Below are 18844 nucleotides of genomic sequence, written 5' to 3'. Positions count from 1 at the left end.
TTGAAAATTGAATTACATTACAATCATTGGTGTACATTGAACGCACGCAAAGCCCAGGCCACGTTTGCTGGTGCCTCTTTCTGTCCTAGTCGGCATCATGAATAAAGACCAGCTCATAGCTACACGGACCCAGAAGATCGCACATCATTTTTGTGCAGTAACCAGACTGCGTCCAAACAGGATATCAATAATAATAATAAACAACAACAGCAACACGTGCGCCCACAGTGAATTCAGACTAGCGTTCAGCCACGCACTGTAGATTTAGAACATGAATGCAACGTTCATATCACACACAAATAGCCTACGTGTCACAGAAATATGTTGAAATGTTAGGTTTGAGTCCAACAATGCATGACGCAGCGCATAGCCATGCACTTCATGCTAGCTATGTTCAAACTAGGCTACTCAGTCATGACTATATAAGCCAACAGTGCAGCCAGAACAGCAAAATGAAATGGCAAAATCATCCAACAGCGCACAACAAAAGTATGGATATGTAGTGACTCAACTTGATCATCCCAGCACTTAGACCCAGAGTGTAGACAAAAATGACCATAACAGAAAACGGCAGGCACACGGCGGTGCTACACATGGGATATCGCAGGATGATATGACAGTCAGTGACTTACCATTTTGTAGCCTAGGCTAAACTTTCCGACTGCAAACCTTTGTCTGTAAGAAGTCCTAGCTTGTACTGAAAGGTTTAGATCCGTCCATGACTTCCATAACTTGTGAAATAGCGCAATATAATAAACTGCTTAACACATAGCCTGTGATAGAACTACTTCTACTTCTGAACCGTCTGCATAGACGCTGCACGGTTCTGAAATTTCATGTCGGGCATTTTCAGTCTAGATTAGTCCACGAGGCAGTTAGAGCGACACAATGAAGCCTTCAACGGCATTTCACTAATGGAACTTTTCTGAATTTAACACCCAACATGTTTTAGCTAAAACAATATCTGCTATCTCGAAGAGGTCTGCTATCATCATAAGGACTGATTGAGGGGAGAACAGTCCATTGGGCAAAATCCCTGTATGCCATATGGTCAATCCAACCATGTTTCTATGGTTACTGTCTGATTGTGTAGAAGAGCAACGCAACGCACCACAGAGGAAAAGAAGGATCGGCGCGTGAAGTAGCCTAACGCTAGTTTACGTTACAAGATGAGAAATTATAATAGGCTACCTTACGTTACAAAAAGACAGTTAAATGCAAACGCCATTTCATCTTTAAACTTCTCTCGTGAATAATACTGCTTTAGTGCTTGGATTTGTCCGTGGGTGCTCGATGGGTGCCCAAGATTCCCGTGGGTGCCCGGGCCCTGGAGCACCCACGGTTTCGGCGCCTATAAGGCATAGCCTGCGTTTTTGCACATTTCAATTGATGTTTTTATTTATGTAGCTTTTGGTGTAGGCCTATGGGTGAGTGTGTGGCTGGCACCATTGGACAGGTCTCTTTCTGCCCTTTCCAAGAGTATGTGCAAGTGTGTGTCCCTGACTCGGCAATTAATGTAATTAATTAATTTTAATTTGCAGAAATATATATTTTCAGCTGCAAAGCATACTGTATTTTGGTCATAGGCCCTACTAGTAAATATTAGTTAATTATTTAGCAAATATTCATGAAAAAAACGTTGGCAGAGGACAGTTTCAATGAGCAGCATAGTTGCAGATAGCCTACTCCGGGCATCATACACAGTGCACCTTTAAAAAAAATGTATGGACCTCCCTTATTTAAAACTCCTGGTTACGGCCATGCATAGGGTCTACAGTATCGACTGGTAAATCCACATGTTTTAATGTGAAGAAATTAACACTTTTTTGCCAAAAGTACATATGCACGTAGATGCAAACCCATACAAGAAAGGGGAACAACAGTTTTCTTTCTTTCAAAAATATTTAATGGGAAATTGTTTCAAAGTTTATTCACATAGTTTTTTTTAGTTCACTTATTAGTAGGAAAACAATACTGTACAGTACACTCACCTTCAAGTTTTTGTTACGTACAATGTGAAAATCATTAACAATTTCAATGCAAAAGATACAACTTTTTTTAACAACTTTCATTCGATTCAAGTAATTTTAAAGCAAGCTCAGTGCAAAGTTAAAAACCATTAGCATCATGATCATTTTTTTTCTCTTCCACCAGTATACATACCAGCTTTACACAAACTGTGTAAATGCAACACCCAAAATGTGTTACATGCTCAGTGAATCTTACGTGAAAATGAAACATCAGTAGTAGGTAGCCAGTGTTGCCAGATGGAAAATGCTGAATTATCGTACCAAGACCTCAAAATTATCATTTTTGGGAGAAAATTATCGTACAACACCCAAATTGTTGTTTCAAGGCATCTAAATGAACTGAATGACAACTGAAATTATCGTACTTCATGTTTTTATGATACAGAAGACAAAATGAACAAAATGATCGTAGAAATACGATAATTATCGTACATCTGGCAACACTGTCGGTAGCCTTCTCATTGGCATGGGTAATACATATTTTAGCCTATATATTGTCAAGTTCTTGTCATTGCACAGCTAGTACGCACAGTCTTTGGAGAATGTTGGTTTCAATCCCAGGTTCAGAATGTATGAATCCTGCAACAAATGTGATCCCAGCAGTTCTGACTCAGTTGAACGTTATTAGCACTCAGGTAAAAAAAATTACCAAGTCAGTGGAGGGGAAAACGTGTCACATTCTGGACCAAAAATGGACCCGGACTGAAAACTCTGTATATTAAACAGTGTGTGCATTAAAAAAGGCACAATATAATGCTTGTCTCATTCAAGGTCACAGTCAATCAAGTGGAGCGAGTCTGCCGTAGTGACTACTGGTCTGCCTCGACGGAAAAATTGTCGAACTGTGCTAGCTCGAATGACGCGGTCCCTATCGCGGCCCAGCCAGTCTTTGGACCAAACAGCAGACCGACCTCCCAGAGTGTCGATCCGTCCAGCATCCCTACGGCCCTGTCCTCCTGAGGAAAGCCACCCCAAACACAACATTAGTACATTAGCGCAGGGCATGGGGCCATGGACATTTGGTGAATGTGGTCAATTTAGTATGGAGAATGATTTAAATCAGAGATGTCTTTCTGTCTTACATTACTCAGTGTCTCTAAACACTTGGTAAATAATTATCATATTCAATATCAGTGTGTTTGCCTCTGTAGCCTTCATCAGAGGTGTCATGTGATGTTGGTGTGTTGTCTTCATATCACCACCCCATCCCATCACATCAGGTGGGATGGAAAAGCACATATAAACCATTACAAACGATGCCAAACCAACGCCATGTGACACCTCTGATGAAGGCTGCAGAGGCAAAATACCCGAAACATGTCAGTTACAAAGCTTTTACCTTTTACAGGCTTTGAAACGGTTCATAAATTATCACTAGCAGGCATCATGAAGCATAGTTGGCCATATGCAGTACATATGATGAACCCTTGTAAAATGGCAAGTGTATTTGTTGAAATGGAAATGAACAAACCTTGACGGTGAGAGACAATGTGTACCACCTATACGATGATGTCCCAGATTTGCCTTTAGCGAGGACAGTTTCCCCCTCTGTTGAACAAAAAGTTACATAACATGCAGTACGCAAGTGATTAATGATACAAACCAATAATTATATGGCAATACAGCTACAACAACCAACACCAAATGCTATGTTTATAGTCATTAAAGGAGAAGTCCAGTTTTTTTAACATTAAGGCCATTTTCTGGGTGGTCTGCAATGTTTTAGAGTCCCCCTCACCGTTTATTTCATGTTTGCTGCAGTCTCTGTTATTTGACTGATTTGGATTTGATCTCAACCAGCTTTAGAATGGCCGTCTATGAGCACCTGCAACTCTGTTCTTAAAATCACCTTAAACATTTGTTTTCGAAAGTCTACAGCTCACAAAGTGGTTAGGGGTGTTCACTAGCTGTCCCTAACAAGTTTCAAGGCGAAATATGGCTTCTGTCATTTTTTATTTGCCATTTTGTGAAAGAAAGTGAAAGTGAAAGTGAAACTTAATTTACAAATTGCTACATAAAACACACATAAAACACGACAGATGCCATATTTCGCTACAAAAATTCTTAAGGAACACCAGTGAATACTGCTGAACACTTGGTGAGTTGCATATTCTTGAAAACAAATGTTAAAGGTGATTTTAAGAACAGAGTTGCAGGTGCCCATAGACGGCCATTCTAAAGCTGGTTGAGATCAAATCCAAATCAGCCAAATAACAGAGACTGCAGCAAACATGAAATAAACGGCGAGGGGGACTCTAAAACATTGCAGACCACTCAGAAAATGGCCTTAATGTTAAAAAAACTGGACTTCTCCTTTAACCACAAGTTGTGGAAAGAAATTGCCATAAAAAGGAAGAAGTGCTGCACATTCCCGAGTTGTAGGCGAAAATATTTAATATGTGACGTGTGAAGGTCGTTTGGCCAAAAAAAAATGAATCGTGAATATTCACTGCATTACATGTATCATGATTAGGCGTTCATTTTGACAGCCCTAATTGGTACATGTCATGATTCTGCTTGTTTGTCTATTCCTTGTCTACCCAGGTACAATATGACAGCGCCACACACACACAAATTGTAGTCAAAATCACATGTTACATTGTGTGTGTGTGTGTGTGTGTGTGTGTATGTGTGTGTGTGTGTGTGTGTGTGTATGTGTGTGTGTGTTTATTAGAAGTGTACTATCTATATGTTTAAATAGCATAGTGCTAATGTAGCGAAGGGGAGTAGAGTTGCCCACTGCCCAGCTGGGGCTTGAACCTCAACCTTCTGGGGTAGTAAACTGGGGCTCTGACCACTAAACCAAAGAGCCAGGCTCGTTAGTGTGACAGTCAGAACCAGAGCTTTGAACCGTTATTTTTTTTCCAAACGTTCCGTTCCAAACAGAAACGGAATTATAACGTTTCTGGTTCTGAGTTCCACCAATAAATTGACGTTCTCGAACCGGTTAGAACCAAAAAATATTGTTCCCGGAACGGTTAATTTCGTTCCTGTCAGCTGATTACTCCCCATAGGCCTCACTGACGTTAACCAAGAAAGACAGAAGTGCAAATGAGTCAGCCTAAATTCAAAACTGTTTATTCAAGCGGATGAAAAGAATATCCTCCAGAATTTTGTCATTCAGGCAAAGCGGAGAAGCAGAGAATAAACCTCAATGATGAAAATGTGCGCTCCATGCTGACTTGGGTAACGGGGAGCACTATGATGGACATTGTGAGTTTGTGCATATTTGAAGCGACCATGGATGCCCAATTACGCCGAACATTGTCGGTGCGCTTTGCACACGCTTCCCTGCAATGTCTTACAATAATGCAATGCAAACTCTGTCCTTTCGTATGACAGTGGTTTCTCTTAATTAAGATGTGGAGTGAAGACTTTGTAATCTACAGCTCTCTCTCCATTCAGTCAGAGAATGTCTGATGTCACACAGGACGTGAACCTCAGCCGCCATGGTAACGTGCGCAGGCAAATAATGACTTTTTTTGTTTGTTTGAGGAACGGTATTAACCGGTATTAACCGGTTACCATTATTTTTAAATAAGTGTTCCCGTTCCAGAACATAAAAAATAATAACGTTTCCGGTTTCGTTTCTGTTCCCTGTAAAATACAAAAAGTTCCTGGTTTTCGTTTTCGTTCCTTGAACCGGTTCGAAGCCCTGGTCAGAACACACCCACAACCCTAGTGATGGTCACTCCATCACCCTGCCTTCCCCTTGTGAAGTGCACCCATGCGCTTCACACACTCATGGTGTCCCTCATGCAACTGCCCATCATGCTTCTCCCATCCAGTGTGCCCCATCATCAATGCTTCACCCATCACTGGGGTCCCTCACACCGGGGTCACCAATCCTGGGGGTCCCTCACATGGAATTACGGCTCACACACAATGGGTACGCTTCCGATGGCCTCACGGTAGCCATCCCACTTCTGACACCATTTGTATTGAAGGGGAGTAGAGTTACCCACACCTTCTGGGGTAGTAAACTGTCTGGGGCTCTGACCGCTACACCAAAGAGCCAGGCTTGTTGGCGTGACAGTCAGAAGACACCCACAACCCTAGTGATGGTCACTCCATCACAGCTAACCTTACACAGATAATTGACAATAAAGTACACTTGACTTAACTTCACTTGACCTGACTTGACTGACTTCAGATGACACGTTGTCAACTTGTCACACTACATAATTAGTTGACAACAACTTGGGAGTGTGCGGCACTCATTTAATAGAAATTGCCACAAAACATACACCTACTTATGTCTCTGGAAACTTTGTAGGTGCCGTCAGCATAGACCCAGTAGAATACGCCCTTGGTGTTGCGCACCTGCCCGCCTCCTTTGTCCGCCCTGGCAGCAATAAATGCACCTCCAGTTTTGGCCTTTTCCATAAAGACGTCACAGGTAACCGTCATATTGTGCCTGTACAGACAGGAAACAGACATACAAGCAAAACCATAACATGTACCAGTATATCTTTCCACGCATTATTCCTAAAATAATATGAGGAAAGTTTATTTAAATGCAAATTGTATGATGTCAATACTACTGACTCAAACACAAAAGTACCATGAGTAATCTCCAATGACACTGATGGTCTGGTCAGCATCTGTTACCCAGGTGACCGGTCGCTGGGTGACCACTTGGCGCAGGGTGTAAACATGCGGGCCAGCGTCACTGAAGTTGTTGAAGTACTCAAACACGCCCGTCTGGTCAGCAAAGTGCGGAGCCTCTGAGAAGGCAGGCTTTTCTGCAGGAGATAAGGCAATAAACAGTAAAAAATAGGGTGTCAATATTTCTATTTCTTTCTTATATAAATCCAGAAAGAGCATTCAACACTTTGGAGAGTCAAGACAGGTTGATAATAGATGCAGAGCACACAAACAAGATCCTCTGAAGACTGCCGTTTGATATTGAAACATGCATTGTGAGGTAAAAACAAAATACAGGTAAATCTGTCTCTAGCTATATTATGAATGACAACATCATGAAGCTTTGATGCAAGTGTTTAAGAAACCTTATCCGACATTTGGACACAAGGTTGTGAACAGTCAATGTGCAGGATTCACATTGTTACATTTGCAACTTTCAGAAGTACAGCAGTGGTGTAGTCTACTTCTTAATGGTGGGTATACTGTATATTTGAGATTTTTTTGAAGTGGGTATACTGTATATATTTGTGCTATTCAAAACAATGGATCAATCAATTTTAAGTGGGTATACTGAAATCCCTGAAATTTAGAAGTGGGTATACTGTGTATACCCGCGTTCTACGTAGACTACACCACTGAAGGACAGTATCTAGCACACAGACCATTTTGCAAACAAGACTTGGGCCTCCACCAGTTCCGAAATCAAATGACTACTGTTTCTTCCGCCATCTCTTCCAACATAGTTTCCGCGATACTTGCATAATGCAATCTTGCAAAACTGTATTACAAATGAACAGAACTGACAAGAGATAATGATTTCCCCCAGCCCAGCTTTGCAAATGTATGCACATATTAATTCCAATCAATTATGCATGACATGGGTCTTTAATTTGTATGAGTATTAATTAAGTTCTATTAATTTTTCAGGCATATACGCCTAAAACAGTTTTATTCCTGGTCTGATGAGAGGTTATGAAGGAGATGTGTGGAAATGCGGAGTAGATACATTTATTATTAAGGTGACAACCCTATTCGAGGTAGGACTCTTGATACAGGTTTCAGTCGTGGCTGAAAAGGAGGATAAAAGTAGAATAGATACTTTTTTGGGGGGTCTCAAGATTTCGCTATTCGAACAGGAAAGTCAGAGGGTGCGAAAATAAATGAGTAGGAGAGAGAAGGAGGAAGGATCAGGCCCAGGCCCCCAATGTAACAGTATGGTACAGAAGCCATTTGAGCCACAGCTAAAGCCTAGAATAGATTTGTTTTATTCATTAGTAAATATATATTTTTGTAGGTGGGAGTCTTTGAAGCAGACTTACGGACGTTGAAGTCATCCTTGTAGAGCTTTGGGAAGGGTGCAGAGGGGGGAGGGTCGGGGTGTGTCCCTTTCTGAGCGGTAGTGATGGTGGTCAGGGTGTACACCTCATCCACATCCAGACTCAAGCTGAAAGAGCCATCAGAAACCTGCTCAGAGGCAATGATGAACAGCATGAAATATTATTAGGAACGGTCCTCATTGTTCAAAGTCATCAGAGCCCAGTATGAGGGCAGTCATGGGTAACCGGTAAGGGCATCAGACATTGTAGCAAGTTGGTGGGGGGAGTAATTAACCAGCGCTTTCCCCATCCTCCTCCATGACTCAGGTACCTGGCCTCAGCATGGTAGTCCTGCTGCACTGCTTCCTTGGAGCGTCGTTTGGGGCTGCACCCTTACAGCACGGGTGAGGTGACATAAATGCAATTTCGTTCAGAGCACTGAGCGCTGTGTTCTGTGGAGTGCTGTGTCACAATGACAATGGGGGTTTTCCAGATGGGCTTTCACTCATGAACACTTATGCACATTATTGTGGTAATATTGTCTTGAAATGTTTACTAGCCAGTTCTACTCCATCATCTACCTCAGGGGTCAGGAACCTATGGCTCTAGAGCCACATATGGCTCTTTTGGGAACTGTATATGGCTCTTACTTATCTAGGGTTACAAACCATCCCTTGAAATACAGAATCGTCCTGAATTTATAAATAAAAGTATGGGTTCCATATTGAGTTAAACGGGACAAGGGAGGTTCAAAAGTGTTAAAATGCAGGAAATTACATCTAAGAAATACAAAATTCTCCCAAACCCTCGTCATAATGAAGTTGACAGTTGGCAACCCTATTACCTGTAATCAATAAAAGCAATAACTTGACAGTACACTCTAAAATTGTTGGGCTTAATTGAAATACATGCTTTTGATTGTATTCAGAGTTTTTTAAAAGGATATGGCTCTCATGAAAATTTCTTTTAAAAAAAATTGGCGTTTATGGCTCTCTCCAACAAAAAGGTTCCTGACCCCTGATCTACCTCAATCAGTGTGTGAGAGTCCATTCACCATACTGTAGTGTACATCCTTGTGAAAATGCAGTACCTTAACTGGATCCAGTTTCTGAAAGAAGACAGGCTTCCCGGTCTTGAAGTCTAAGCGGGATTTCCACACCTGCAACTGTGATATGGAAGCCTGCAGAGATAAAGGGGATTGAGAGTTACTGTCACATGTGAACACTGTCACCCCCGTGGGCCAGACCAGCTGAATAGTGACAAGAGAACAGTACAAACATAACACCTTAAACTAGTCACAGCCTTTTGGAGCAGACGGGATCACCGGCTCACCATTTGCTGAAAAAAACTCAACAACACCATGCCAATGTTTGATGAAATCCAAGGCACTCTGTCTTCATTAAAAAGCTTTTAATCAAATGTCGCTAGTTCATTTAAAGCCATGATGAAGGCCAATGCGTGGCCAAAACATGTTGGCAACTTTTTAGCTAACGTTTAATTAAAAGCTTTTTAATGAAGACGAAGAGTGCCTTGGATTTCATCAAACATCTCTTTATGTCTAACTAAAGAGCACTTTGGCACTACTAAATGGAACGCCGAAGCCCTCTGACCTACACCTTTGTTTAGTGCAACATCATGCCAATATTGCTTTATGAGTTGCTTTATTGCTTTATTTCTTTGTGAGAATAAGCTTTGGCCATTACCCTTTTGATAACAACAAGCCTATAATACAGGCCCTGCATGACATGGTTAACTAGGAGAGAAAACTTTGCAATACTCACAAATGACCCACTCAAGTGGAATGTGGCGGTCTGTGGTGTGACTTTGTAGTAGGGGAGTGGAGGTCTGACGCAAACCGAGTGATCATGAGTCTGTACAGAGGCAAATACATGATAAGTACACAAAGAAAGTAATGAAAAAGAAAGACAAACATAACACACACGAACATGTATAAGCTTGTAATGAGTTATATTTCATGTTTTTACTTTATTTAATGATATTGTACAAGTAAATGACAGTGGTGAAGTAAACACTACACCTCAGAAAATAAAACAAAGTAAAAAGGCCATAGACATGGAAAAAAAAGAAACGCACCATGGTTTCTATGACAACAGTGAGGTTGCCGTGGCGGTCAGTGAGAGCCACATAGCTCCCTCCGCTCTTCAGGTGACCTACAGTCTGCAGGTAGCTCCACCCTGGCTGGCTGAACTGGGTGGTGTGAGCTGCAGAAAAACAGCAATATGAAGGCAGCACCTGTCAACATCATAGCCTCTTGTTGCAGATGGGGTCACTGGCGGGCCTATTCACTACTTGCTGAAAATACTGTGCTATGACAGTACAAAGAGCCTTAAGTAAGAGATTAAGACTTAGCCATTACAATTTTGGTGACAGCACTGCACTAAGGAGTTAACATCTCCATTACAACATCTGACAGTTTTGTAACGAAGCAACTACTTGTATGTGAATATTCCATGAAAAGTACTAAAGCATATAAAACTAAATTTGAACAGAATCACAGAATAAAGGCAACATACCTACACAACATTTCTCTAGCTTGGTAGCAATAATGTATATATACATCCATACATGCATGCAAACATGCATAGATACCATCTAGTAGTTACTTTATCAAGCCTGCCATTTCCTGTACTTTGATGCTCTCACAGAATTTCATTCTGCTAGTTCCGAGTTAATTCTCACCACTGAAGTGTATGGACTCCACTGCACGACCGGAAACGCAATGAGAGATCCAATGCTAGCATTGCAGCTCCTGTGTAACTGGCGGATAATACGATGGACTGAGGGAGTGAACAAAGTCATTTAGAATAAGTCCTTTCACTCGACGGCCATCTTGGCTAAGCCTCAGGGTCGCAGTTTCAGGTAAGCGAGACCAGGCGAGTCGAGGAGGCGAGATGATTGGATAAATGACAGCGCAGCTCAGCAGGCAATTGGCTCTTGTTGCTGGCCAGGAGGGAAATGTGCAAGCACGCGCCATATCAGCGTAACCAATGCCCCCATTCATTCCTATGGACACTTTCTGAAGTGTTCCGTCTCCTTATATACAGACAGTCTCTGCCGTGACGGAGTGAGGAGCAGGTTACCTGTAATCCATATGGGAGACTCCACTACGTAGTGTCCGCTCCATGGCTCCTCGGCTGTCATCAGGCCGTCTCGTCCGAAAGGCAGCTTCTCATAGTAACTGGCCACCAAGTTCCAGGAGATGGTTCTAAGGCCATTTAGAAGAAACATACAAAGTCTGTTACGTCACTATAATCTCCCACATACATATTTGACGTTTCTATACAGCCCTAAAATCAAATTGAGTCATGACTGGAAATTGATTTTATAACCACCAATTTTGTCTTGTGAATATAAACTTTGCTTTACGTTCTAAAAACGTAGATTAAAAAAAAATCATTAAAAAAAAACAAAAAAACATCCATCTTACGAACAGCTGATTCCGAATTTGTGTCCATCCACCTCATCAGGTATAGTGGAAAAACTGGTAAACCAGTTACTGTATAATGTGCTAGTGTTGTACTTACTAGACAAAGTCTTGTGAGGGCCCACACACCTTGAAAGTTTCTTTTCCAGTAGGTGCAGTATTTCAGGGTACTCAGTCATCAGTTGTCATATGGAAGAGTGCAACACTGCTTCTTCATGATTCACTACTTTATATTTTGGTGTGTTGACATTTCAGCACTAGGCCTTCATAAGTGTTGCGCTCTTCCATATGACAAGTGTTGTACTAACAACATAAATGTACTTCTACTTTTACTTTTGACACCTCTGACAGTTTGTATGCCGTCATAGTGAACAATGACCAGCCTCAACATATACTGTATGTATTGTCTTGTCTTGTTATGTCCTGTTTTGTCAAGTCTTGTCTCTAACGTCTGTGTGGATGAGCCACACCAAGACAATTTTCTGTTTCATGTGCTACAGACAATAAAGCTTTACCTTATCTTATCTTATCTTAGTCTTTGAAGGGCAGAATTTGTGTGTGCCATTATTCTTACGCTGTCATCATGCCGTTGACGTAGTTCTGGTTGAGGATGCGAGCCCAGCACCCTCCGCCCACTTCATCATTGAAGGTGCTGTAGTCTTCTGACGACCACAAGGTCTTCCCACTCTTCAAGGCCTCTGCTACAGTGTTAGTGCCCGGATAATGAGCCCTGTGAAAACAAAACGCGTGGATTACAGCAGGCTGTGGCCAATCACATCATACATTTTTCTCATAGTATATGAATCATAGCATCACTTGGGATTTTTCATCTATTTGTTTATTCAGCAAGCAGGTGGGACCCCTAAACTCTTGACCTCCTCTCAGCATCTCTTCAGCATCATTTTACTCCAGCTTGTTTAATTACCTGGTCCCCCACAGGGGGGGTTGGGCAGGTATTACATTACATTACATTACATTACATTGCATTTGGCAGACGCTTTATAACCAAAGCGACTTTCAGAAGAGGACATAATCAAGCCAACATCACAAGCAAATACAAAGTGCACAGGAGATATACAGAACAACAAGTGCAATTACAAAGAGGGGTTCGTTTTTTTTTTTAATAGAGGAAATAACGAGAACACACACACACAAACACACACTCACAAACTAAACTAAACTAAACATCATATCAGGATTCTGCCCTGGGGCAAGGCCAGTTCAATCATTAGTCTAGTAGATTCTCTCGGAAGAGGAATGTCTTTAGTTGTTTCTTGAAGGCTGCAAGAGAGGTGCTTAGTCTTGCTGCCTCTGGGAGACTGTTCCACCACTTGGGTACCACAACGGAGAACAATCTTGACTGGGAGTACCTAGAGCGACTGGATGGCAGAGCCAGATTGCAATAAGGATGTCCGTCTGTGTGTTTAGCCATCCAATTGATTTGTCAATGACTATATATATTAGGGATGGCACCAACCGCACCGAAAACCGAAACTGTATAATTCACACACATACCGAACCGAACCGTGCAATCCGTGGCAAACCGCAATTCATGTACTGCCCAAAAAATCATCACTTTGTAACTGCAGTTATATAAATATTGTTTAATATTCCCAGTGCACCATTTATCATGAACTAAAAAAAAGAACCGTAGAGAACCGAAAACCGTGAGCTTGACACCGTGATATGAACCGAACCGTGAATTTTGTGAACTGTACCACCCCTAATATATATATAGTATATAGATATATGGGCAATAAACATTCTATTAAACCTTCTTTGCAATCCAACTGTTACCACCTGGTGGAGTTCATTTTGCTGCCCTCCTTAATTTTTGATTATGTTCTGGCGCCCCCTTTCATTTGTTCTCTGCCCACGACAGGTCCTCTCTGCAGCAGTGGTTATTGGTGGCACCTGTGGCCCGGGGGTGGAGCCCTATTTAAGTGGTAGCTGGAGACTTCTCGTTCTCCTCCTGCACATCTGGCTTCGCCACTTCCCTTTTGATGCCCGCTGGCTGCAGAGCTCAATGGCTTTGGCCCTTTTACATTTTTGCCTATTGCCTTGCCTTTGGCTTGTGCTTTCCGTTTTGACTAACTGGCCTGGGGCCTTTGCTGTTTTTGAAAGCCTTTTGTTTGTGATAGGAGCGCGGCTCCTTATTTTTGTTACCCCTAGACTTTGTAAATAAATATCCATTTCAGCCTTTTTCTGTGTTTCGATGAGTCCCTTCTATGTTGCACTTTGTAACACCAACTTTACATGCACCTGTGTGCACTTGGGGCCAGGTTACCATCTCTGATATTGCACTTGGTCCATTTATATCCTTTTGTTTTGAGGGAACCATCGATGGAAGAAGAAGAGAAGCCATACCCAATCACGTCTACAGCATTGCTGAGCTCCACGTCCTGCAACACAGAGGACGTAATGGGCTCCCACAGGTTATCACTGGCGATGATCTTCACCCCGTTCAGCCCAGCTTTGTCCAGGGTGTACCTGAGCAGCTACCAAGGAGAGAGGTAAACAGATAAACGGATAAAGCCATACATAATTGGGGACAGTGGTCAGGTTATCACTGTCAATCATTTTTGGCAGTTCCAGAACAGATTCAAAACAGCTTTGTCCAGGGTGTACCTGAGCAGCTACCAAGGAGAGAGGTGAACAGTAGGGCTGTAACAATATTGGATCGAATCGAGAAATCGTGACACTCAGAGTCATGATACTGTATCGTAATACGCCTTTTCAAAGTTTTGTTATCCTTCAGTCCAGAAAACAACCATATGATGTGATAGTGCTTCCAAGCTTCAAATGAGATACATTTCCGAAATTATGGAGTATATCGAACCGTAGGTCAACAATCGTGATACAAACCGAATCGTGAGTTGAGTGTATCGTTGCAGCCCTAGTAAACAGATAAACAGATAAAGCCATACATAATTGGGACAGTGGTCTTTGCCCGTTCCAGAACAGCTTTGTCCAGGGTGTACCAGCTACCAAGGAGAGGGGTAAACAGATAAACAGATCCGGCAGTTGGTTGGTCATGTGTAATTGGACACAGTGGTCAGGTTATCACTGGTGATGATCTTAAACCCATCCACTCCAGCTTTGTCCAGGGAGTACTAAAGCAGCTACCAAGGAGAGTGGTAAAGGGATAGATAGCCTCATAATGTATTGTGTGCACCATTCTGTCAGTGGAAGGCTATAATACGCTCTCGTTGAAAAGACTTAACCACCACAGTACTATACTACTACAACATTACACAGGAGCCCTGTTTTAACCGATTAAAAGGGTCGGGTAATCATGTACCATACTGTATAATTGGAAGCAGTGGTCTAACAAAAATCAGTTTATCACAAGATAAAACAACTAGAGATGTACAGGATCCAAGATCCGGTTCCGGATCCGGCAGGATAATAGGGTTTTTCAGACTATCCGAATCCGGCAGGATCTTAAGCAGTGGATCCGGTATCCGGCAGTTACCTAAAAATCAGAATCTGGGGCATCTCTACTTTTTACGTAGCCTAGGCTTTCCAGTCAGTCTTTCACAACCCCAATCTCTGCAGGGAGTGAAAGCCCTTTGGAAGTGGCTGTTGAAGGCAGTGTGGCAGTAAGTCAATGAGTCTTAAAAATAGTTTGAGCCAACGTAATAAAAAGGGCCCACGTGTGCGAGTAGACTATATGTTTCAACCCTTTTGTAGGATCCGGTATCCGGTTCCGGATCCGGCAGGATCCTAAAAATCAGGATCCGGTGCATCTCTAAAAACAACACACCAACCACCTAATTTACTACACTGTAACTAGCATTTGACCCTTACTGTCAATTTCGATCAGATTAGATTAGAATACGGTGGATTATGTTTTATTGTCTCTTCAAGAGAGAAATTCTGAGTGGACATGAGGGACTGTGATTCACAATTAACAACAGATAAACACAACAGAATACTTGAGGACCACAAAGAAACAAACAAGAAACGTGTAATGTACAAGGAAATAAATAAAAGACAAACGACCATTGTTAGTACACACAACCTTCCATTTGGCCCTGACACAAGTCATCCAAAAATAATGCAACCATAGATATGAATACATAATATGTATATACACGTATGTATATACTTCATATGCACAGGTCATACAAGGAAATTGAAATTACGTTTCTCCCATGCCAGGACATAGACATACACAGGGAATATTTTATCTCTGTCTCGCCTTCCCTTTCCATAAATTCCTGAGTAAAGCTGGAGCTAAAACATTGCTTTTCAAATCTACTTTATTTGTGTAGCATAGGACCCTGATAATGATTTAGCACGTTTCACATTATAGTTTAAGATACTGTATCAAGATCAGTCACATGAAGCACAAACACCTCTTACCTTGATATACTTGCTGTTGAAATTCCTCTCATTCCATATCTACTAGTGAACAAAGAAAACACAATGAGAACAAGGTAACCAGTGATGGGCAAAATGGATTCATTAGTTACAATCCTGTGCCAGATATTCCAAATTACTTGATTTTGTCCATGTCCAATTCAGCCAGGTGATTGGCTGTCTGACTGATCACCTGGTTTCATTGGTCAGGTAAAAGCAGGTCATTTGGAATAATATATGTGGCATTAAATTGTAACTACAGTAATGAATCTATTTTACCCATCACTGAAGGTAACACACAGTGTACTTCAATTTAATCAAAATAGAGGATTTGCATTTAATGTACAAAACACTCACCCCGACGTATTGAATATCCAAGTCGTGATACTGCTTTGCACCAACTATCCAGGACACTACATAGTTGGCTGTTATATCAGGGTAGTCATACGGCCAGTTTTCTCCTTGCCCAATCCATCCTGGGAAGGCCCATGGTAATCCTAGGGATACATTAATTATGCTTTAGTAATAATTAGTGACCAAACCATTCAAACCTTTAGCAGTAAAACACACAGTTGCGTGACTGACAAATATAGCTGCAGTTAATGTTGGGTAAGGTAATGTAATGTTGTGTGTCCCCTCACCTATGAATGTGATGAAGGGGTGATCGTCTGACCTATGATGTGTGTGATGTATGGAAGGATGTCTGTTCCATGTGACGTTGGTGTGTCTCCCTCACCTGTTGGGATAACCACGTTTGTACCAAGGCCCTTGAAGGGTGACTATGCGTCCTATGAGTGTGATGTTGCGGTAGCCGAAATACTTCGTATCTGACCTATGAGTGTGAAGTCGGGGTAAATAATACTGTATCTGACCTATGAGTGTGATGTTGGGGTAAATACTGTATCTGACCTATGAGTGTGATGTTGGGGTAAATACTGTATCTGACCTATGAGTGTGATGTTGGGGTTCCTCTTCTTGGCTTCCCTCATCAGCCACCACTCGTAGCCCCTGAAGTAGTTCTCATCATCCTCATAGTGCATGTGAGAGGGCTCAGTTCCATCTGAGCACAGGCACAGAAACAAATATTAGATGTGTTTTATGACAGTGTAATGACATGTCTCAACATGATATTAGATTATATTCCTTCCCTCAAAACCATGATAATTAGCGTTTGGAAAACATAGGGTCATGCAGGGATCTCAACCTACTGTTTTCTTGCACACTTGCTCATCACATAAAGTTTATTGTCTCAATGGAGACTGTAGAGCAGTGTTTTGAAAAGCAAATCTACCAATCAAAAACTTGTGGGAAGTTGGAATAATGTTTATGGACGTTTACCTGTAGTCTGGGCATCACCCCCAATTTCAACTTTCAAAATATGAAGAGAGGCCCCAAAGTTTGGCTGCAAAACAAGTTCAGCAACAAATCAAGACAATAGGCTACATCACAGTATTGTCGCAAGCTCACATGAGTGAAATGAATAACAGTGAATGACCGCGTACGCGGCTAAACAACACGAATGAATGACTTTACAACTGTGATAAGAGACTGTAACTGACCCATATCCAACCCCTACCTTGAAGAGGTAGTCCAGGATCTGACTACGGAATGGCTCAGCATAGTTCACAAGTAGTCGCGAGGTTGCCTAAAAAGGATATCCAAGAGCAACATAGACGTCTAGTCAATAGGACGTTTATACAGATGTAATAACATTTACATTACTATGTAAATGGATCTGCTCGTAAAATTGCCTTGTCACACAACTGACACTTCTGCAGAGAAATTTCGAAACAAGGAAACATTAGCCTACCCCTCCGCCACTTAAACCACCAATGCCGTCAAACGTTCTTCCCAATCCTGGTTTATCATCTAGTGTGTAGTCATCACAAAGAGAAAGACAGAAAAGGAAAAGCAGACCATAGATTACAACTAGTTTACAACGCATCCTCACACCGCTCCACTGTCCATGTAGAAAAGTGATCAGGTGCTCTGCTGGAAGAGCTTCCGAAATACTCATTGTGGGCGTGGCTTCTTACCACTGCGCATTTCTGCCGTCAAAATAAAAGCACAATATCACCACATTTCTACCAGAGAGAGTAGTAGTATCTCTCTACTCTCTCTGGTAGAAATGTGGTGATATTGTACTTTTATTTTGACGGCAGAAATGCGCAGTGGTAGGAAGCCACGCCCACAACGAGTATTTCGGAATATAGGCCTACTCTCTATAATCTCTGTTTCTACCTTCAGCATGAAACCAATTTATGCATGTTCAAAATTTGTATTACAGAGCTTGTGGTTGTGGTGTGCTGGGTGGGACTGCACATTTTTTTTATAGCACAAGCTTTACTTTTGTAAAGTAAAATATATTTTGGTATCAGCAAAGATAACTGATGTAGCCTATGTAGGCCTACTTATACTCACTCAGGCCATGGCTTGGTTATGACTATTCTGTAAGTGTCTTCAGAGGAAAAAAAACAGACAATTATGCCCTTATGCTTTGACGTCGTTGCAACCCTGCTCTGTGCGCACTGGCACAGATGACAACTTTCCCATGAAAGCATTCATTGGTGGTTCAACATTTCAGAACAAACACTCCTACACCTTACCATTTGCCAACATCCTTTGACCTCATCACAAGCATGCCAACACCCTCCTTATTAAAAAATGAAATAAGACTAAGACCCTCCATTTACTACTGAGCGTCCCCCTTTCTCAAAGCTCCCCGAGGTCTCCCTGGGGGGCTGTAGAGCCCTTGTTGAGAAACCGTAGATTAACAGATCAGGGGTGCAATAGCCTGCATAAAAAGGTGAAATCAGACGCAGAATCAGTCTACCGTATGTGTTGTCCTATATGACAGGACTTTGTATGTCCATGAAAATGCAATTGTTGTTTTCTTACTGTCTTTTCTTACTGAAAACTGCTCCAAATACCGGTATGTGATGTGTACCATATGCCACTCACAATCAGTAGAGAGCACCTCCAACGCCCTAAATCAGTTTGCTGTTTTATTGTCAGCATTTTCAAGCCACGTATCACAAAAC

The 18844-nt window shown here is 41.8% G+C and overlaps 1 protein-coding gene across 1 annotated transcript; it reads right to left on the bottom strand.

Moving 5' to 3' along the window:
• Positions 1-1915: 1915 nt before the first annotated feature.
• galcb (galactosylceramidase b) lies at positions 1916-17785 on the bottom strand. The gene is made up of 17 exons (XM_063224105.1): positions 17614-17785; positions 17380-17448; positions 17142-17205; positions 16750-16863; positions 16161-16300; positions 15807-15845; positions 13806-13936; positions 12013-12168; positions 11095-11219; positions 10088-10215; positions 9775-9864; positions 9084-9173; positions 7997-8141; positions 6595-6775; positions 6284-6447; positions 3502-3578; positions 1916-2986 (listed from the first exon to the last, which is right to left on the bottom strand). The coding sequence occupies exons 1-17, from the start codon at positions 17746-17748 to the stop codon at positions 2840-2842; spliced, it is 1995 nt and encodes a 664-aa protein (XP_063080175.1). The 5' UTR covers positions 17749-17785; the 3' UTR covers positions 1916-2839.
• Positions 17786-18844: the final 1059 nt, after the last annotated feature.

Source organism: Engraulis encrasicolus, chromosome 19, assembly GCF_034702125.1.
Source record: "Engraulis encrasicolus isolate BLACKSEA-1 chromosome 19, IST_EnEncr_1.0, whole genome shotgun sequence".
Taxonomy (NCBI): Eukaryota; Metazoa; Chordata; class Actinopteri; order Clupeiformes; family Engraulidae; genus Engraulis; species Engraulis encrasicolus.
This window is presented reverse-complemented; position numbering and strand designations above follow the sequence as displayed.